We start from the raw sequence: 21,908 nt of genomic DNA on the forward strand, positions 1-21,908 counted from the left end.
TAGATTGATAATGCACATTATGCAATGATTAATTACAACTTTTTTACATCAATTATATTTGACACCTGAAAAATTTAAAAAAAATATGGTTTTAATGAATCAGATTTGTATTTTAGATGTGGTGATATGGTTGGAACTTTTTTTCATGCTGTTTGGTCATGTATACATATACAATCTTTTTGGAAGAAAATTCAATCTTTTTTTAAAATACCTGTATAAGATTAAATAATTTTAGATCCAACAGTATTTTTATTGGGTAGTTTGCAACCTCTGAAAGGTTTGGGATTAGATAAGTTTCAGTTTGCTTTTGTATATTTAGCTTTATCCATAGCGAAAAAATGTATTGCTAATACGTGGATACAAATATGATTGATATTAATAGATGGCATGATTGAAATATTGTTTTGCATAATTATAATTTTTTTATTAATAAGTGGTTATACTCAGAATATTTACATTTCAATTTATATTGATTAGATTTTAATATGTATATTTAACTTTTTCTTTAATATTCTTTCTTTTTTCTCTTTATGGCTCTCCTTCGGAGAGTTGGCTGAAGGGGGTGGTTCTTTTCTTTTATATATATATAAATTTCATGTTTATGTTTAATTGCTGCATGTCATATTATTTGTTTTTTGAACAAATAAATAGTTTAAAAAAAAACATATCGAGAGGTATTAAAAAATGTAACAATCTGTCACACTAACCTGTGTGAATAAACTCATGATTAAATGGCAGGGCAGACTTGATGAGCTGAATAGCCTATAATCTGCTCATATGTCTCAAGCCTAACCTGAAGTACCTGTGCAAAGATCATGGTGAAAATAAAGTACAGGAAATGGAGAAAGAAAAAAACCCCACAAAGCTGGAGAAACTCAGCAGGTCAGAGTCCTTTATATCTTTCTTTGGCTTGGCTTCGCGGACGAAGATTTATGGAGGGGGTAAAAGTCCACGTCAGCTGCAGGCTCGTTTGTGGCTGACAAGTCCGATGCGGGACAGGCAGACACGGTTGCAGCGGCTGCAGGGGAAAATTGGTTGGTTGGGGTTGGGTGTTGGGTTTTTCCTCCTTTGCCTTTTGTCAGTGAGGTGGGCTCTGCGGTCTTCTTCAAAGGAGGTTGCTGCCCGCCAAACTGTGAGGCGTCAAGATGCACGGTTTGAGGCGATATCAGCCCACTGGCGGTGGTAAACGTGGCAGGCACCAAGAGATTTCTTTAGGCAGTCCTTGTACCTCTTCTTTGGTGCACCTCTGTCACGGTGGCCAGTGGAGAGCTCGCCATATAACACGATCTTGGGAAGGCGATGATCCTCCATTCTGGAGACGTGACCCATCCAGCGCAGCTGGATCTTCAGCAGTGTGGACTCGATGCTGTAGACCTCTGCCATCTCGAGTACTTCGACGTTAGGGATGAAAGCGCTCCAATGGATGTTGAGGATGGAGCGGAGACAACGCTGGTGGAAGCGTTCTAGGAGCCGTAGGTGATGCCGGTAGAGGACCCATGATTCGGAGCTGAACAGGAGTGTGGGTATGACAACGGCTCTGTATACGCTTATCTTTGTGAGGTTTTTCAGTTGGTTGTTTTTCCAGACTCTTTTGTGTAGTCTTCCAATGGCACTATTTGCCTTGGCGAGTTTGTTGTCTATCTCATTGTCGATCCTTGCATCTGATGAAATGGTGCAGCCGAGATAGGTAAACTGGTTGGCAAAGGACAAAATATATAACCCATGTTTCGGGCTTGAGCCCTTCATCAAGGTGTAGAAAAAGATCAGCAGGCATCCAGACAAAGGAGTGCTGAGCCACGGTCACAAAGACAGAAGATAATAGTTGGAGAAGGCAGGAATGGGTAGGTGAATAGAGAAGGGGAGAGCTGGGGGGGAGGGGAAGAAAGAGAAGGGGAGCAGGTTAGCAGAGACCAGAAGAATCCATGTTTTTTTAAAATTTTTAAATTTTTTTATTTTTCACACCATAAATCACATTAGCCATGATACACACTTTTTCTTTTTCACACATATACAGTGACTTTTTCTCACCCCCCTCCCTCCTCCCAAGCCACCCCCCCACCCCCCCCCCCATCCATTTTAGGTATACAATCTAGGTTACATTAAACCAGTCAGACAATGTTGTCATTCAACAAAAATACACCAGAAATTCTACTGAGTCCATTCTTTTCTTTCCTTCTCCTTCCATCAACTTAGGTAATGATTGTCCCCGGTAGGTTTTCGCTATTGTATTTAATGTAAGGCTCCCATATTTGTTCGAATATTTCAATATTATTTCTTAAACTATATGTAATTTTTTCTAATGGAATACATTTATTCATTTCTAAATACCATTGTTGTATTTTCAAATTATCTTCCAATTTCCAGGTTGACATAATACATTTTTTTGCTACGGCTAGAGCTATCTTAACAAATCTTTTTTGTGCATCCTCCAAATCAAGTCCAAATTCTTTGTTTTTTATGTTACTTAGGAGAAAGATCTCTGGATTTTTTGGTATATTGTTTTCTGTTATTTTATTTAATATCTGATTGAGATCTTCCCAAAATTTTTCTACTTTCTCACATGTCCAGATTGCATGAATTGTTGTTCCCATTTCTTTTTTACATCGAAAACATCTATCAGATACTGTTGGGTCCCATTAATTTAACTTTTGAGGTGTAATGTATAGTCTGTGTAACCAGTTATATTGTATCATACGTAGCCTCGTATTTATTGTATTTCTCATCGTTCCAGAACATAATTTCTCCCATGTTTCCTTTTTTATCTTTATATTTAAATCTTGTTCCCATTTTTGTTTAGTTTTACCATTTGTTTCCTCATTCTCCTTTTCTTGCAGTTTAATATACATATTTGTTATAAATCTTTTGATTAACATTGTATCTGTAATCACATATTCAAGGTTACTTCCCTCTGGCAAACTCAAACTGCTTCCTAATTTATCCTTCAAGTAGGATCTCAATTGGTAATATGCCAGCGCTGTATCTCCAGTTATATCGTACTTATCTCTCATTTGTTCAAAGGATAAGAATCTACTTCCTGAAAAACAATTTTCTATTCTTTTAATCCCTTTTTTTTCCCATTCTCTAAAGGAAAGGTTATCTATTGTAAAAGAGAGTAACTTATTTTGCGTCAATATTAGTTTTGGTAATTGATAATTTGTTTTATTTCTTTCTACATGAATCTTCTTCCAAATATTGAGGAGATGATGTAATACTGGAGAAGTTCTATGTTGTACCAATTTTTCATCCCATTTATATAATATGTGTTCAGGTATCTTTTCCCCTATTTTATCTAATTCTAATCTCGTCCAGTCTGGTTTTTCCCTTGTTTGATAAAAATCTGATAGGTATCTTAATTGTGCGGCTCTATAATAATTTTTAAAGTTTGGCAATTGTAAGCCTCCTTGTTTATACCATTCTGTTAATTTATCTAGTGCTATCCTCGGTTTCCCCCCCTCCATAAAAATTTCCTTATTATTTTCTTTAACTCTTTGAAGAATTTTTCTGTCAGTTGTATTGGCAATGCCTAAAATAAGTATAATATCCTTGGAAAAATGTTCATTTTAATACAGTTTATCCTTCCTATCAGTGTTAGTGGTAAATCTTTCCAATGCTCTAAATCGTCCTGTAATTTTTTCATTATTGGATAATAATTGAGTTTATATAATTGGCCGAGATTTTTGTTTATTTGTACACCTAGGTATCTTATTGCCTGCATTTGCCATCTAAATGGAGATTCCTTCTTAAATTTTGAGAAATCCGCATTATTCATAGGCATTGCTTCACTTTTATTTACGTTTATCTTGTAACCCGACACTTCTCCATATTCATTCAATTTCTTATATAATTCTTTTATTGATAGTTCTGGTTCTGTTAAGTACACTATAACTAACATCATCCGCAAATAGACTGATTTTATATTCCTTGTCTTTTATTTTTATTCCTTTTATATTATTATCTATTCTTATCAATTCTGCTAGTGGTTCTATAGCTAACGCAAACAATAAAGGTGATAGTGGGCATCCCTGCCGCATTCACCTGCTTAAGTTAAATTGCTTTGATACATGTCCATTTACTGTCACTTTCGCTAACGGTCCCTTATATAATGCTTTAATCCAATTAATATACTTCTCCGGTAAACTGAATTTTTGCAATACTTTGAACAAATAATTCCATTCTACTCTGTCGAAGGCCTTCTCTGCGTCTAAAGCAACTGCTACTGCAGGTGCTTTATTTCCTTCTACTGCATGAATTAAGTTAATAAATTTACAAATATTGTCTGTTGTGCGTCTTTTTTTGATAAATCCAGTTTGGTCTAAATTTACCATTTTCGGTACCTGCTCTGCTAATCTGTTTGCTAATAGTTTAGCTATTATCTTATAATCTGTGTTTAGTAAAGATATTGGCCTATATGACGCTGGTGAGAGTGGATCTTTCCCTTGTTTTAGTATTACTGTAATTATTGCTGTTTTACATGAATCTGGTAAGCTTTGTGTTTCATCAATCTGGTTGATTACATCCAGGAGGGGCGGAATTAATAAGTCTTTAAATGTTTTGTAGAATTCTATTGGAAATCCATCCTCTCCTGGTGTCTTATTATTTGGTAATTTTTTAATTATCTCTTGTATTTCTACTGTTCCAAATGGTTCTGTTAATTTATTTTGTTCCTCTATTTGTAGTTTTGGTAGTTCAATTTTAGTCAAAAATTCATCTATTTTCCCTTCTTTCCCTTCGTTTTCAGTTCGGTATAATTGTTCATAGAATTCTCTAAAGTTTTCCTTAATTTCTTTTGGATTATATGTAATTTGTTTGTCTTTTTTCCTTGATGCCAATACCATTTTCTTAGCTTGTTCTGTCTTAAGCTGCCATGCTTGGATTTTGTGCGTTTTTTCACCCAGTTCATAATATTTCTGTTTTGTCTTCATTATATTCTTCTCTATGTTTGTAATGTTTCATATTTTATTTTTTTATCCGCCAATTCTCTTCTTTTAGTTGTATCTTCCTTCATTGCTAATTTTTTTTCTATATTTACTATTTCCCTTTCCAACTGCTGTTTCCTGATTATAGTCCTTCTTCATCTTGGTTACATAACTTATTATTTGCCCTCTAACGAATGCTTTCATTGCATCCCATAGTATAAACTTATCGTCCACTGATTCCGTATTTATTTCAAAATACATTTTTAATTGTTTTTCAATAAATTCTCTAAAATCCTGTCTTTTAAGTAGCATGGGGTTTAATCTCCATCTATACATTCTTGGAGGGATGTCCTCTAGCTTTACTGTCAATATTAAGGGTGAATGGTCCGATAGTATTCTAGCTTTATATTCTGTTTTTCTTACTCTATCTTGCATACTAGCTGATAACAAAAATAGGTCTATTCTTGAGTATATTTTATGTCTAGCCGAGTAATATGAATATTCCTTTTCTTTTGGGTTTTGTTTCCTCCATATATCCAAAAGTTGCATTCTTGCATTGATTTAATTATAAATTTGGTTACTTTGTTCTTTCTGTTAATTTTTTTCCCAGTTTTATCCATATTTGAATCCAAATTCAGGTTGAAATCCCCTCCTATTAGTATGTTCCCTTGCGTATTAGCTACCTTCATAAAGATATCTTGCATAAACTTTTGATCTTCTTCGTTAGGTGAATATACATTGAGTAGATTCCAAAACTCCGAATGTATCTGACATTTTATCATTACATCAGAAGAATCCATGTTGATGCCATCTGGTTCAAGTGCCCGGACAGCAAAATCAGGTGTTGTTCCTTCGATTTATGGATGGTCTTGGTAGGACAGAACATGAGGCCATGGAGGAATATGCGTGTTTGAGAGTGCGACACAGAACTTAACGTGGCAATTTAATTTAATCTTGCAGCATTGTCAAGAATTCTGGGACTTCTGCTGCAAAAGTTGGCCAACAAATAATGCAAAGGATTATGGGGTCGTAATTGCAGCTGAACTTCAGTTTTATTTTCAAAGAAGAGATTATAACTTCATTTCCCCAGAAACATGTGTAATGCTTTTATCATCAATGAGGGCAACATTTCACATCTGCGAGAGACATTCACTGTGATGGACTAGAAGCTAAGAAATAATTAAGACTTTGGGAGTTACCTTTGAGTGATCAAGGTCAATGACAAGACATTCCAATCTTGTGAACAAATGTGAAAGGGGTTTCCAATTTATCTTCAATTAATTAGAACACGTGAAAGCACACACACGCAGGCATCATTTTATTTACTCTACAGCTACTCTTTTCTGGTGCACTTTGAGAAGGGCACAGCACTAAAGAGTCACTGACCTTTCATAGTGCCCTCCCATTTCTCCTGCTGGTGTTACTGCGGTAGAAGTAATAAACTGTTTTAAAACTGGTTCTCTGCTGTACTCTCAGCTAGGTTTGCAGTGTGGGCAAGCATTTACAGCTATTGGGAGGTCTGTCACAGTGTGGATGGAGCAAAGGTAAGAAAAACCATTCATTTTCATGATGTGGATGACGTGGTATTCTAGTGAATGGAGTTGTGAATCAAGGAACTTCGCAGGTCAAGCGGCACGAGAGGGAAAATAAAAATTGGGTTGGAATCCTTCAAGGCTTTATCCACTAAAGCTGCATTTCTCAGCTCGTGGTCCACAGGCCTCTGGTCACGATTTTGTCTTTTCAGTGTATTTATTTATTTATTTATTTTTTAAACAGACTAAAATTTGAAGAAATAGTATTAATAAATTTAATGTTTTTTATGGTTTAAAGGAAAATAAAATTCTTTACAAAGTGTTCCCACTAATAACAATCCCAGTTGTCTGGCGGGGAGGAGTTCTCCAGCCCAGCTTCCACCCTTGTGGAGTGTAGGTTGGGAACTAATGGGATCCTAAAGGTGGTCTGAGTGATGGAAACCTTGTGTACACTCCACCAAAGAAGTCCACCGTGTACCTACTTCACACAGGTTAATGCCATCAGGAAATTGCACTGCATTGAAAAAGCATCTTTTCATTAAAACAAAACAGAAAATCCAGTTATAACCTTTATTGACAATTGACCAATACTATTAAGGCATTTAAATATCTGAACATTGGCATGCCGTCCAATTTGAACTTACAAACTGCTCAAATTCTGCTGTAAAGCTAAAGGCATCGGTCTGGATGACTGCAATTAAAACGGTAGACCCAAGTGGCATGCAAGTTATTTTGGACCTTTGAAACAATTTAAGAATCTATTCTGTTTTTCATTCCCTCACAAAGGATCTCATCCTTTACACAGCACTATTTCACCACAAGGAACAGTTTGGATTGAGGTGATTAAACCAGGTTTAACTCAGAGCAAACTCTCCACCCATGCACTGTGCATAGAACAAACCCAGCTCATGCTATTCGTCCAAGGCAGGGTTTTTAAAAAAAAAACTGGCTAGCATGCAACATCAAACTGCAGATGACCAAGATCAGTGCTCATTCCAACTTATCTAGCAGTGACTAAACTCAAGTATTGCACAAAGCATGATACACATTGGAAGAGGAATTTCCTGAATAGCATTAGGAAATTTAATAGCATTTTCATTGCAGCATCTGTGCAATGTAACAAGGGCTAGAAATATTGGGCAATGTCAAGAGAGCTTGTCCACCTCAATCCTATCCTTCAAGCCTTGTTTATGGTCAACTTTCCATGCACAGGACTTGCTCAGCATTCTAATTTACTACAGATTCCACAACGGCAACATTTTTGCTTTTGTGTTAGTGGAGCTAAAGTAGTTTAGGTTCACCTAGTCTGTGTTGGGGAAACTGAGAAATTAAAATTCATGTTAGTGATGAGATCTTGAAATTAGATGGTGGAAACAATTCTGTTTAGGGGACTGCAAAATCCTATCAATTTAGTCAAATAGCATGGTCAAAGCTTAAATAGCAAAAATTAACAAAAGTTAAATGCAGGGCAAACTATCTACCCAATAAGTAGGATTCCAAGGCAGGTTATATTACTCTTTAACTTCATCCATTGCTATCAGCTCCTCTTGTGGTGACTGAGGCTGTTCAGTCAGCTGTGGGGCAAAAGGACCAACCATCCAGTTGAGGGGAGTATTGTGAAGTACATAGTCCAGCACTCCATCCATGAACTCCCGAATCTTTGCCATTTGCTCCCGCCTTTGTGCCAGGAATTGCCCGGAGAGATCCCCCATGGAATTGGCAGATGAGAACGAGGTATGGATGGTTTCTGCTGTTCTGCGGATCTGTTGTACTTTATCTTGAATGTGTTGAGGGAGACCGTGAACGTTGGAAACCAAGGTTAGGCAGGTCGTCTGCAGCTGATGGGCAAGTCCACGTGTCATGGTTAGCACTCGAGATTCAAGTTGCTGCAATAAAAAAGGAATCTTCAACTAAAATCCCACCAAAGGACAGCTATTTTTTTTAAATAAAGAAATTAACCGCAATGCTGCATTGGAGATCTAGACATTAGATACATTACTCAATTGTACCTGAAATCCATACCACTCAAGTTGCAATTTATATGATCATACCAATATAAACAAGTTATAAAAGTTCAAGGAGAAATCAAAAATTTCCAACAGCAAGCAATTCCAAGTGTCCCATGAATTATTCCAAGTTAGTCTGGCTGAACAGCACCATTACACTCCCAATATGACTAGAGAGAAAGTCATAAATCATGTGCTTTAACACAACAAACTGCACGATTCCACAAGAATGGAAGAGCATTTCCAAAGTTTTGAAGGAAGGCAATTTTATTCTAACACACCTCATTTATCGCCAGGCCCACTTTAGCCTTGGATAATTTGTAGCTACAATAGTACAAGAAAGGTACAATAGAAGGTATAGGAATCTTCTATTTATACTCCCCAAGGTGACTAGTTCAGTCCTCCACATCAGTTAGACTGGGAGATAGCTTCGTCAAACTCCTTCACTGTCTGCTGCCATAGCAAGAACCCCTTAGTGCCCAGCCATTTTAATTCCACACCATCATGTGTATCCATGGTCTTCTACACTCCTAGAGGCTATCTGTAAATTGGAAGATCACCCAATATTCTGTCTGATCCTTCTTCAACCAGACAGCATTCACATCAACCTCGCCAATTTCTGTTAAAACCCTCCGACGAGTCTCTTTCCTCCAGCACCCCATCCCTTTTTCTCTCCTAGATTGCTACCCTCCCCCATTACCTCAGCTTTGTCTTCTACCCTACCACCTGTATCCACCTCGGACTCCTTACCCATTGGCCTGTGCTCCTTCCTCCCCACCCTTTTATTCAGGCACCTGCCTGCTCTTTGCTCATACCTTGACGGACACCTCAGGCCCAAAACATTGGTTATTCTTTAGATGCCACGTGACCCACTGAGTTTCTCGGTGTATGGCACCCGATCCCAGTCTTTGCAGGCTCTCCACTCCATGCTCTTACCTCTGGTTTCTGAGCCCTTTGTTCCTCCACTTGAGCTTCTGGCTGATTTTTCACCCAATCATCCCAGGCCTGATGCAGTTTTCCCTGAACATCATGGAGCTTCTGATTGGCTGAATCCACACCTTTCTTTGTCAACTCAATCTATAAAGAAACATTGTTTTTAAATGCCAAGTGAACTCTATTAAGATTCTCCCTCCCAAGAGACTGTGGCTTGGCTGATACAGACCTCTAAAACCCATGCCACCCAGTGATTTTATCCAGTCAGAATGAAAGCCAGCAGATGCATTTGCACTAACTGAAAGTGAGCTGGAATATTTATAAAGGCAAGTTGCAATATTCCCTTTTAAATTGAGTATCAAAGCAGCTAATGTCAATTGCTTTGATTTGGAAAATATTTTAAAGCCTCAAGGAAGAACTTTTAGTATTCCAGGTTCATGCGGTTGCAAGTAAAAAGTAAAGCTACAGGGAAGCAGACCAGTGAAAAGCATGACAAGGGGCCACCACAGAAATGATTTTTAAACCACTCTAGGACCATGCTCTTTGTGTTGATCAAAGAGCTTTCTCTTCCCCCCCCCCCAAAAAAAATTAAAAAAAAATCAATATTTGACTAATGAGGTTATACAATTTGAGGGGAATGTTTGAAAACCAGAACAGGCCAATCCAAGCCACCACCAATTTATAAGCAGTGGCTCCATCTCTGTGGACTGCAGTCCTCAAGTCCATCTTGCTCCCCTCTGATTAACACCTGCTATTCCCCTATTCTGGACAACGCACTTTTAAAGAGCTGGTCCAGTCACAGCGATACCCAAAAGTTCAAGCAGCCAGACTTCATTACTGAGTGCAACATGTTAAGTGTTGCTAGGGCAACAACTCAGCACTTTCCACAAAAGGTCTCTGGGAAGCCGTGTTTTGGTTGGAGGCAAGTGGAATGAAATTAAATGGTTGGGGGCCAACTCAAGGCAAAATATGCAAATGTAGCAATTAAAATTGGTGGTCGGAGGGGGTGGGGGGGGTTTCATGACACTTGAAAAACCCTTACCCAGAAACATTTCACACAAATTGAGGGAGGATCCTAGCAGGTCAAGCATCTGAAGAGGTCGACTCATTCAGATGAACAGTTTTAACGAGAAATATTGACCATCCTATTCCCTCCACAGATAGCTATCTGACCAGAGTTCCTTCAACATTTTTTTTCTTAAAAAGTTTCCAGTATCTGCAGGCTCAAGTGACCATTGTTATGCGATACTTATCAAAAACATTTTTTTCCTAGTAGAGAGCGCAATTGGGTCCCAACTTGCAAGGAGCGACAAACTACGAGTCACCATTTTGGAGCAAGCATCTTGTCACATCTTTAAACCCTTCAATGCCCTCCCATCCCAACCCCAGAAAACGTGTGCAGTAACAGTCTCTGACAAATGGTCAATCTCAAATATGCACCCAAATGCAGTACACAAGAGCAAAGCTACAGGAAAGCAGACCAGTGAATGCCCATGCGAAAAACACTGCACCCGATGGGACAAATGGGGTCCTGGATGCAACATCCCCCTCAACAAGGACTATTTAAGTAAATGCAACAACCCATTGGTTTAAAATATGATGGAATGCAAAATAGAGAGGTAACATTACTCACCAGATCCATGGTGTGGTGAAGCTGAGAGATGATTTCTTGGCTGTTTTGTCTGACCCTCTGCATCTTTGCAGTCGAGTGCTGGTATGCTCGATGACGAACTTTTGAAGACAGCGATCCCAAACGCACATAGTAACTTTGCTCTTGTACGGGCGTCACCTCAAACCCTTCTGTGGATGTGGCCAGTTTTGCTGAAATAAAATTAAGTTTATATGGAATGGAGGCTGTTGTTAACTTTACAGCCACCAAATTACATGTGAAGTTCTCATGGCAAGCAGTCTAGTGTTGGAATTTCTGGAGTTGGTTCATGCTATTTAGAACACTATTGATGAGGGTAGCACAGAAGATAATTGACAAAAGTTCCACACGGGAAACTGATCAACAGGTTACAGCCAATGGGATTCATGGCATGCTGGGAAAATGGTCCAAACCTGGCTTGGTAATGGGATGGTGAAGCTGTTTTGGTGATTGGAAGCCCATATCTAGTGGTGCACCACAAAGATCAGTGTGGGGACCTTTCAACTTGTTTTATCCATTTGGCTGAGAGTGCAGGAGGGATGTTTGAATCTCTGAGATTGACAAAAAAAGGCATCACTTGTAGGCCAGGGAGGGGGCACAAATTTAAATCATAAAGTGCGCTTCTTTTCTGCAAGCGGTAGAAGTACAGAAGAAACTATCTAAACTTGACTGCTTCACAGGAAAAAGGGCTCAGAAACTTTGAGCGGAGTCCCAAGGAGGCCATAGCTAGGAAAAAAGGTTGCGAATGGCTGGTTTACAGAATTGACGGGTACAGATAGGAGCATATATACTGGTACTCAATCTTGGGTCCATTTCAGTTTGCAAAAAAACAGAAATAATTCAGGTTACTATATCCAGGTAGAGGGTAGAACACTGAAAACCACAGATACCCTTAGAAGTCCAAGAACTTGAATTAAGAGAGATGCAAGGTAAAAGCAGAACTAGAGGATTCAACCCCACTGCCCCACATACAAAAGGCAAACAGGTCTCTTACCCAGTTCTTCTTCAGTCAAAGGAAGAAAATGATCAACCATCTGCTCAGATTTATTGAGTGCATGGTCCACACCTGTGGCCACCATCTGGCTGACTTTGGATGTCATGACTGTGTTTACTCCTTCAGCTACCACAGTTTTGGTCTTTTCAAAGCTATTGTGCACAGCTCCCTTGGCCATGTCCACAACACCAGTCACTGTATTGGAGACTGCATCTTTAGCTCCTGTCATTTTGGATGAAACAAGCTCCTTGGTATCTGCAACAACCTGCAAAGCAAGACCAATTCAGTATCCAACACCACCACCTGAATCTCTTCGAAAGAAGTCGTCAGAAATCAAATTTTGGTTTTCAATGGGCAGCTGGCTACTCCACAGAAAATTTCATTAATGCAGAAATATCCTATTATTAATCTTTAAGTTTTATTTCATATATTTTTAAATTAAAGTTTGTGTAGGATGGACAGGGACACAGATTAAAACATATTGGAGACGGTTTGTCTGAAGCTGGAGAGCCATAAAACTGGAGTTCATTGATCTATTGAAAGTTAGAATCGATGGATGTTTGTTCAGAAAGGCACCTGTATATACAAACAACCGTTTACTTGTTGGTCTGTGTAGACAAGCTGGAGACCATCTGCTCATTAACTCACGCTTTTGGAGAAATTGGAGATTGAAACCTAAAAATCAGTAGTGACGTCATGTGATTACAACACTTCAAGAAACCATCTTTAATATAATGAACCAGTTTCATCTGAAGTCAAAAATGCAGTAACATTCTGCTATTGCATTCTCCTTGTCAAGGGAGGAACATAGAATCAAAGAGGGCTTGGGAAAGATGGCTACTCTCTATGTTAAGAGAGAGAAGCATGATTGTGGGCATTTTATCTAAAAACCCTTGCCTGGGTTTGTAAAATCATTGTGAAAATCACAAGGTCTGTAACCTCTGCACAAGAGGGAAATTGTGGAAAAGTCATTTGCATGTAGAAACATTTCTGAGTGTAACTCTACAAAAATTCACAACTTTTGAGAAGTCTGCTGACTTGGCACCTAACCTACCCTATAATTACTTTTGAACAACAGTTTAAAGACACAAAAGATTTACAAGACTGAACTTTGAAATTGACTTTTCAGAATTGTGCCTGAACTGTAATGGCATGCACATACATTTGTTCATAGTTGGGGGTTAAGTCTAAAGTCTAGAGTTAAGTAAAATTTTATTATTAACAGCTATTAATAAAAATTGTTTGGAAGATATTGCCTTGGTGACTTTCTATTGCTGCAAATCTATGATGCAACATAAACTTGCAAGTAATAAATGGATTGACTTATGGACATTGTTTAAAAGTCAACCAACTGTGCCTTCATACATTTAGACAAGTACTTTTATTGAAAAAGTTGTCTGAATGGTAACTATTGATACAGCTACAGGAATTAAATAGACAAAAAAATCTTTAATGTTCTTTAACACCGACAGGCCACCTATAGTCAGCCTTTAAATCAAATTCTTACAAGGTTTAATTGCCCATTGTGACAGGTTGTCGGTCAATTATATCGCTTTCAAAGCTATAATGGGCACATCTTTCGCAAAACCCCCCCCACCCACTCCCCGCCTTTGCAAGGGCAGACCTTCCTTACCTGGGGTGTGGACTGCTGAAGGATTGGAAGCTTCTCTTCTAGTTTATCCAAACCCATACAGGCATATTCATTAGCTGTTGCAACTGTAAATAGACCCAGATTGGTCAGGCGTTACTTAACAAATGCAGTTAGCTCAATAACCCAGTTTTGTTTTCTTTGGCACATTCAGAGCTAGGCATTGTTGCCAATGAACTGTGCATGTTCTGATCTTACAAAATAAATTTAAATGTTAAATTTATAAAAAAATAACTTTTCAAATTTTAAATTTAGTCATCTTGGCTTGGCTTCGCGGACGAAGATTTATGGAGGGGGTAAAAGTCCACGTCAGCTGCAGGCTTGTTTGTGGCTGACAAGTCCGATGCGGGACAGAGTAATAGGGCCCTTTCAGTCCACGTGCCGACCAATGACACCTCATTTTAACCCCAGTACGTTTCTGAACAGTGGGAGGAAACCGGAGTCCCCGGGGAAAACCCATACAGATACAGGGAGAATGTACAAACTCTTTACAGACAGGGCGGGATTCAAACCCAGTCCCAATCGCTGGTGCTGCAACAGCGTTGCACTAACTGCGCCACCGGAGACACCCCAAGCAGTGGCCCAGAGTGTGCACGATTGTTTATGGTTGCAGAATATTTGGACCATGATAAAACTAATTGTATTGCAAGGAATACAGCATTCATTCAAGAACCTCTTCAGCAAGGGTTTGAGAGTACAAAGTGATAGCGTGTTTCTATTTGGGTCTTTAAACATGTTAAACTTTGAATTAGATAAAGATGTGTTTCTTACAGAGCTGCCTTTGACTTAAAAGTATTGCTGTCATTGCCACTAGTGGTCCACGGCCTGTTCGGCCAGAAGCCAGGTAGGCCTTAGACTGAAAAAGGCTGCGAACTACTAAAACAAAAGTCACTTTGGGTGCTTACAATTTTCTCACTGAGTGAGGCCATGGCAGCTACGAATTAAATTCCATTACTTGAGATGGGATGAAACCATGAACCAGACAAACATCGTCCCTAGTCTGAATGCAAACTATCCAATGGTTTTGTTGAACTCAAATCTTACTTTGAGATTCCAGTTTGTTCATGATGGGTTTGGCACCACTGGCAGCCACAGCAGAGATGGCCTTTACTCCCTGTTCAGCAACATCGCAGACAGTCTTCACATACGGATGGTTCCCCTTTGTGCTGTTGTATGCAGCCGACACCATATCGTAGGCAGAGCTCACAAGAGGCAGGTTAGTGACCCTGTTCACCACATTCTGAAAGACAAGGTCACGACGCTTATTCCATTGACAATTGCAAAGTTAAAGACAGTTGAACAAATATTTCAGTCACCCCACGGTCCTTCTTAATAGTAAATCAAAGAGGAGTCCATTCAGCCCTCAAGCTTGCACCACCATTCATAATGATGGATCTTCTACTTCACCATTCCCAAGTTAAAAATAAAAAAATGATTTCGAATATACATAGAACCAAGACTTTTGGTAGAACATTAAAGATTTAGTACCCTTCCTAAGCACAAGTGACCCCTGTTCTAAATAACCCAACCAGAGGGACCATCATTATTGCTTCACAAGGTTAATGTTTTAAGTGAGATCACCTCAATCGAAAATTGACAATATAGTCCCCCTTTTATTGGGAGTCTGACTCCTGCTTCCCGCCCCCCGCCGCACCAACACCAACTTCTTAGGAATTAACCTGAACTTTTGCTTTAATCCCTCTTGTACCCTTACTTGGATAGGAATAGAAACAAAACTTTGCAGACTCGGTGACTGAAGTTTAAAAAAAACAATGCTGGAGAAACTCAGGTTAAACTTTATGAAGCAAAAGATACATAACCAATGTTTTGGGCTTGTTCAAGGCATGAACAAAATGTGGGCAAGCACCTGAACAAAATGGAAGGGGTGGGGGACAGAAAAAGGAGTGCAGCCCCACAGCCAGGAGGCAATAGGTGGATAAGGGAGGGAGAGCTCACTAGCAAACCAGTCACCAAACAGGTCACCAGCAAATTTTCAAGCCTCCCCCCCCCCCCCCCCCACCATGAACAGTAAGACCCAGCACTAACCCTTGTCAGCCACACTCAGCACACCTCCATTTCTTCCTACCATTTTGTTAGCCAACCCGCAGTACAACAAATCAGCTTTCCAAACTAGAACCTGTAGTAGCAAGGTCTTCTGACAATCCAAGTACACCATTCACTGGCAAGCTTCCATTAGTTAAAACTTCAAAAAATATTTAACAAAACAATTTTCCTTCAATCAAAAAGCAGGACAACCTCAAATCCTATCATCAAATGGTTATCATAAGTATCTTTTCAAGTTAGGATGTTTTCTGCTTGTGTCAGGCCAACTGGTCTGCAGATGCCTGCCATCTTTAATTGAAAATGGGGTTACACACATGCCAAAATCCATCTCGATAACAAGATCTTTTTAAAAAAAAAATGCATATTAGGGTTAGTGTAGCAGTTAGCGCCATGCTATTACAGCACCAATCACCCAGGTTCAAACCTGGCACTGTCTGTAAGGACTTGGTATGTTCTCAGTGCTCCAGTTTCCTCCCACCCTTCAAAAAACTTATGGGGGTTGGAGGTTTATTGGTGTCTTTGTGGGACACAGACTGATGGACTGGAAGGGTCGTTACTGTGGTGTACATCTAAAAGCCAACCAAATCCCATTAAGCTCTCCAACACCAATTTCTACCCTCAGCACAGAAATCATAAGGGATAGATTGGGTTGGATGCAGAGTCTTTTGCCTCGAGGAGGGGAAATCACCAACACAATTTAGTCTAGGGCAATTTAAAAAAATGCAGTGCAGTGGAATGGGTTGCCAGAGGATGTGGATGAGCCAGGCACTATTGCAATGTTATAGAAAAACATTGGATAGGTGCATGGTCAGGATAGGTTTAGAAGAATATGGGCCAAATGCAGGTAGGAGTGACATTTAGGACAGGGTGGGCAAGGACTTATTTCCACATTGTATCACTATTCACTCCATACCTCTTGTCAAGATTGTCACATAATACTACAATTAGAATGTAACATACATGAAATTATCTAACTTTGTCTACTGTAGGGAAGTTGCCACTCTGTCAACTCCCCCTCACAGAACAAGATCAACCTTGTGACCCCTGGTTTACAAAGCCATGCTCTATCACGGAGCTATTGGAGCCTCTACCAAGTTCCTTTCAAGGCTGAGGGGGTAACACTGCAGGTTTAAAGCAAGCACATTTGCACTTCCACAATTCAAACGGACTTGCAGTAAAACACAATACTGGCACATTTTGGAGACACGGTGCTAGACTTCCATATTTTGTGTTCATTAGATCAGTACAATTTAATTTTAGATGCACAGTAATGATAAATTTCACAAGGGTCCTGTCAAATCCAGAAAGGAACATCATGAACAATTATTGGCAAGCTAGATGCCAAACCATCTGGATTTTCAAGTGGCAGATTATTGGAGCTTAACCGTACATTTTAGAACAAGGAATCATCCAATTAATTTTATGCTGAAGCTCTGCACAAAAACTACTAATAAGCCAATTTCTCTAGGTGCTGAGGCATCTCATTTCACTTTCAATTCCTAATCTTTCCCAAACCAAAAGCTCCCAGGCTTAAAACCACCAAGACAATGGGACATGAGCGGCAAGACAACAGCAAGATTGGTTTTCCAGTTTTCTGCAGAACTGCCAACTTCTGGGCACATGGTTAGCACTCTGCTGTTACAGCCACCTGGGTTTGAATCAGGTGGTGTCTGCAAGGGATGTGCAGGGTTTCCTCTCGCGCCTGTGTGGGTTTCCTCTGGGTGCTCCGGCTCCTTCCTCTCTCCAAAACATACAGGTTTGAAGGTTAATGGGGCAGTATGGGAGTGTTATCATGTTGCATTTCTAAAATTAAGAAATAAGATACTGAATGGATGCAAAAACAAACTACAGAATGCCATTCAAGGATCAACTGTGCAAAGCCAAATGAACTCAACTACAAGAGGGCATAGACTACCTACACAATTTCATACCAGATATTAATTTTAATCCATAAACCAGTTTAGAACATGGAACATTACAACACAGGCCCTTCAGCCCAAAATATTGTGCCTACCAACAAAAACAAACTAAACATTCCCTTCCTTACACCCATGACCCCTTTATTTGTGAATCAACATGTCATTTAAAATCAGTCTTCACCACCACCCCTGGCAAAGGACCCACTACTGTGCATATACAAAAAAGTACCCCTGACATCTACTCCAAACAGTCCTCCCCCCCACCTGTTTTGCTTCTCCAGCCCTGGGAAAAGGTTTGCTGTCCACCCCATTTACACTTCACACTAAAGAGAAAAGCCAAGACACACTTTCTATTGTTGCTGGGTTTTGAGGTCCTCTGGGTCCATAACACTATCCATTTTAAAAAAAAATTCAAATCTGCAACCACCTCCAGCCCAACTGGCATTCAAACCATCCTCATTAGAGTAGAGCTACAGCCTGTAGCAGGCCTCAGTGTCCCTGAACATGATCATTCTTTGCAACCCAAATTTAATATTTAAACAGCAACAAGATTTGAAAAGTTACTAAATAGCAACAAAAGATGGTCAATTTGTTAAGGAGCCAAATAGATAGATAATTTTCTTTTTTAAAAGTTACACTTTCACTCCCCCCACCCCAACCATGACATTGTAAACTTCCAGGGAGCTAGCAAAAGTAGGTGAAAAGTCACAAGGGGAGGGAGTCAGCTTCAGAGCAGAAGCGAAAGCCCGCTGACCACGAACCCGTCCCGAAACTCAGCAGCGCCCCGCGTTAAGGGGCCGGGACTGGGTGAAAGGCTGCTCGGCAGCGCAGGGGTGGGGAAGGGGGGGGGCGGCTCAGTTGTACCTGCTGTTCGCCGTCCGCGGCGAGCTCCTGGATCTCCTCCGCCTTGGCCAGGTCAGCGCTTGCAGTCCCTTCTGAAGCCATGGTGGGGTCTGTTGGAAAGAAATGGGGGGGGGGGGGGGAAGAGAGGAAAGAAAGAGGGTTAAACGAGGCTGTGTCACTCTCCCCACCCCTTGGGCTAGAACAGCTCGAACGGTGGGGAGAAGGAAGTGTCTTTACTCACGAATCCAAGTGGCAGAAAAGTTTCACCGAGTTTTTTTTTGGGGGAGGGGGAAGTTTCTAATGGCACAATGTAAAAGTTACTGAGAACACGAGGCGGATCGACAACCTCTTACTCACTCGTCTCAAAGCCGCTCCTTGTCCTTTGTATCCCGCGGAGGGGGCGCTGGATTTAAAACCCCCCCCCCCGGCCCCACCCCACTCTGATGACATTATCCGGGTGGGGCTCACGACAGGACTGGCAGCCATCCTGGCCAATTACCCTCTGAAGGCAGGACTGGCCAATGGGAATCCCCGCAGTCAGCAGCTCCCCTGGTGGAACGAGAAAAGGAAACGATACATTTTAATTGCCCCGTGACGAATGAATGACCAGCCAAGAATCTTGGCCTCGTGCACGTACATGAGTCACAATGTTGCAACCTCCAAGGACTTCTTACACCAGGCATGTGGATACATTGTTGAACGCTCGACAATGTAACGACCCAGTTGCCCCCACATTCTTAAATCAGGATTCTGGTGATGCTGGCCCTTTTAAGACGGGGGCGGGGCGGGTTGACATTACCAATCAAGGCGAGGGTCACATCCGCAGCTGGCAAGGGACGTGCTAGAGGGCACGTCCACTGAGGAGCATTGGTAAAGATTACACTAAAAGTACAAGTTCAACGATAGAGTTATATAAATACAGGCCTCCTAACAGCAAGTGATGGAGGAACAGATCATGTGGACGGTTTACGGAAAGGTCTTCCCTGCAACAGGGTGGTCATAATTTCCCCAATATTGACTGGGGTGCCCCAGGAGACTGATGGGAGAGCATTTTGGGAATAGTGATCACATTAAGTTTCAAGATGGTTGTGAATAAGGACAAGTCTGAACCTTGTGGGAATTGGGAGAGGGAAAATAATGGCATTATTTAGGACATCTGATTACTGCATTCAGGAGGGTTTCTGGAAGCAGCCCAACCATTACCAGGCCTCCTATTGGGAAACCAGCCTGGCCAGATGAGTCTAATTTAGATGGGAGAGCATTTTGGGAATTGTGATCACGCTAAGTTTCAAGATGGCTGTGAATAAGGACAAGCCTGAACCTTGTGGGAATTGGGAGAGGGAAAATAATGGCATTATTTGGGACATTTTATTTCAGAGGGTGCGGAAGTGGGCGAGGTTTGCATTGGTATTCACCGAGGAGAAGAACATGGAGTAATGTGTTGGGGAAAGTGCTGATGTGTTAGAACATGGAGATCAATAACGAGGTAGTACTGTCTCTTTCAAAAAAGCATTAAGACAGACAAGCCCCTTGGGCTTGATTGCATACATCTCAGTTATTGAAGGAGGCAAGTGAGGATATTGCTGGGGCATTAGTCAATTATAGTTTGTCATGCTGAACAGTACCTTCCTGCATTAGGCACATACCCTTCCAAGTCCCTCCATCCATATAGTTATCCATGTTTCTTAAAGGAAATTAATGGACCTGTCTCTACCACTTTCACCGTGAGCTCTCCATATGCCCATTTTGTGTGAAGAACTGTCCCCTCGTGTTTCCTTTAAATCCCATCTTCCTCACCTTGTCGTTATGCCCTCTCATCTTAAAACTGCTCCAAAGTAGGAGAATCTAAAACTACCTTTGGGGGAGTAGCAAAGTATCCAGATGGTGTTTTAAATGGGTACTTGGCTCAATTTTTAAGACAAATCGTTGGCCCTACACACTTCTCAATTAATCAAAATTACTCTGGTCTGTCATGTTAACCAGACTAGTTGAATGCCAAATTAAAGCAATCATTTCCAAGTAATAGTCAAATGAACAGTGCCAATAACCTCACTGAGTTTCCTCACTGCATTGTTTGTATGACACGTGCTTGAACAGGATTATGAAACTGGAGAATCATCAACAGATCAGAATCCAATAGTTTGTTGAAATACTTGTCTAACAACAGACCATTTGGTCCACCAAACCTATACCAGCATTGGGCAACACAATTGCATTGTTTCCTGTACCTCAGGTCCATTGATGTCATCCTTCTCATTCCCTTAATTGGCATCAACACAAAGGACAATTTACAGTGGCTGATTAACCCAACCAATACATCTTTAGTTGTATCTAGTCCAGATCATAGACAGGAACCCATCTGGTCACAGGGAGAATAGGTTAAATTTCACAGAAAATACACAAGATTAGAATCTCAAAAGTACAAAGTAGCCTGGAGATGGGGGGAATGGAGAAAAGGAACCAAAGAGAACAAACTTACTCAAATAGAGAATCATATCTGTTGTTTATTTCTTTTAATATTTATTGTCATGCAACAAGTTATCAAAGACTTGCCGATCTGATCTGTCTGATGAAGTTCAGTCACTGCAATGTAGATTCAACACAATCAGGATCATATCTCTTCATCTCGAAAACAAAATGACTAGAAATACCTAAGATGATGTGAGGGAATTCTAGGCATTAGAAATTAAGTTGTACAAGTGCAGGATACAACAGGTAACTCAGTTTTAAAGCATGGTGACAAAAGGTAGAATCTAATATTTTCCATTTTTTTTTGGGGATGGAGTGGGGGAAGGGAAGGCAAGGAGTTTAAACATGAAGTGGAAAGACAGCCTTTCCAACTCATTAGTCAATGCTATTTGATAACTCCGATTGCAAGGATTTCTCCATTTGTGTGGACAGGAAGGGAGAAGTGTTGTAGTGTAAGTAAAACATTTCAGATAAAAGTTGCAGATGGTTTAGAATAATCTCATGTCCTGTGAAATCTTGTCAAAAACTAGTTTGGGGTACCAAATCCATACTTCTGGTATACTGCATATTGATGGAAAAGAAACAATGTCAATATACAACTACAGTAAAAAACCTCTGGCATCAAGAATTCAAGCAACCAGCAAAAAAAAAGTATATTAGGCTTGTCTGGTGAGCAGAAATTAGCAGATCATGAGGCAATAGACAAGATTTTATTAGGCATTGCAAGAGCAAGTCTCAAGCAATCAGAAATGCATCTACCCAACCTCCAGATTGTATTTGTTTTTTAAAAAAATGCTTAATGATTGATATGGTCTAAGCATCTTACTTTGAGGCCCTGCCTTTTCCTCAGCTTACTTTGAGGCCCTGCCTTTTCCTCAGTTAATTCGGTACTTGTGCCAACCAGTGAAGTGGTTTCCAGTCCTTGCTGCAGCACAC

At 40.3% G+C, this 21,908-nt stretch overlaps 1 protein-coding gene and 1 long non-coding RNA gene across 3 annotated transcripts in view; one reads left to right on the forward strand and one right to left on the reverse strand.

Moving 5' to 3' along the window:
• Positions 1–7,223, forward strand: part of LOC138759041 (uncharacterized) — a 27,055-nt gene extending 19,832 nt beyond the window's left edge. The window contains exon 2 of the long non-coding RNA XR_011354601.1: positions 5,644–7,223. This is a non-coding gene — a long non-coding RNA (uncharacterized lncRNA). The remainder of the gene's footprint in view (positions 1–5,643) is intronic.
• Positions 7,005–18,966, reverse strand: LOC138759040 (perilipin-3-like). 2 transcript variants are annotated; one of them, XM_069928852.1, is made up of 8 exons: positions 18,861–18,966; positions 18,525–18,613; positions 14,722–14,917; positions 13,663–13,745; positions 12,030–12,294; positions 11,021–11,208; positions 9,391–9,531; positions 7,005–8,334 (listed from the first exon to the last, which is right to left on the reverse strand). In XM_069928852.1, exons 2-8 carry the CDS (start codon positions 18,603–18,605, stop codon positions 7,960–7,962), a joined length of 1,329 nt encoding a protein of 442 aa, XP_069784953.1. In that variant the 5' UTR covers positions 18,606–18,613; positions 18,861–18,966; the 3' UTR covers positions 7,005–7,959. The 2 variants fall into 2 exon arrangements, with proteins under 2 accessions (XP_069784953.1, XP_069784954.1); XM_069928853.1 differs by lacking the exon at positions 18,861–18,966 and adding an exon at positions 18,745–18,854.
• Positions 18,967–21,908: the final 2,942 nt, after the last annotated feature.

The sequence above is a fragment of the Narcine bancroftii genome, chromosome 3 (assembly GCF_036971445.1).
Source record: "Narcine bancroftii isolate sNarBan1 chromosome 3, sNarBan1.hap1, whole genome shotgun sequence".
In the NCBI taxonomy this organism is placed as follows: Eukaryota; Metazoa; Chordata; class Chondrichthyes; order Torpediniformes; family Narcinidae; genus Narcine; species Narcine bancroftii.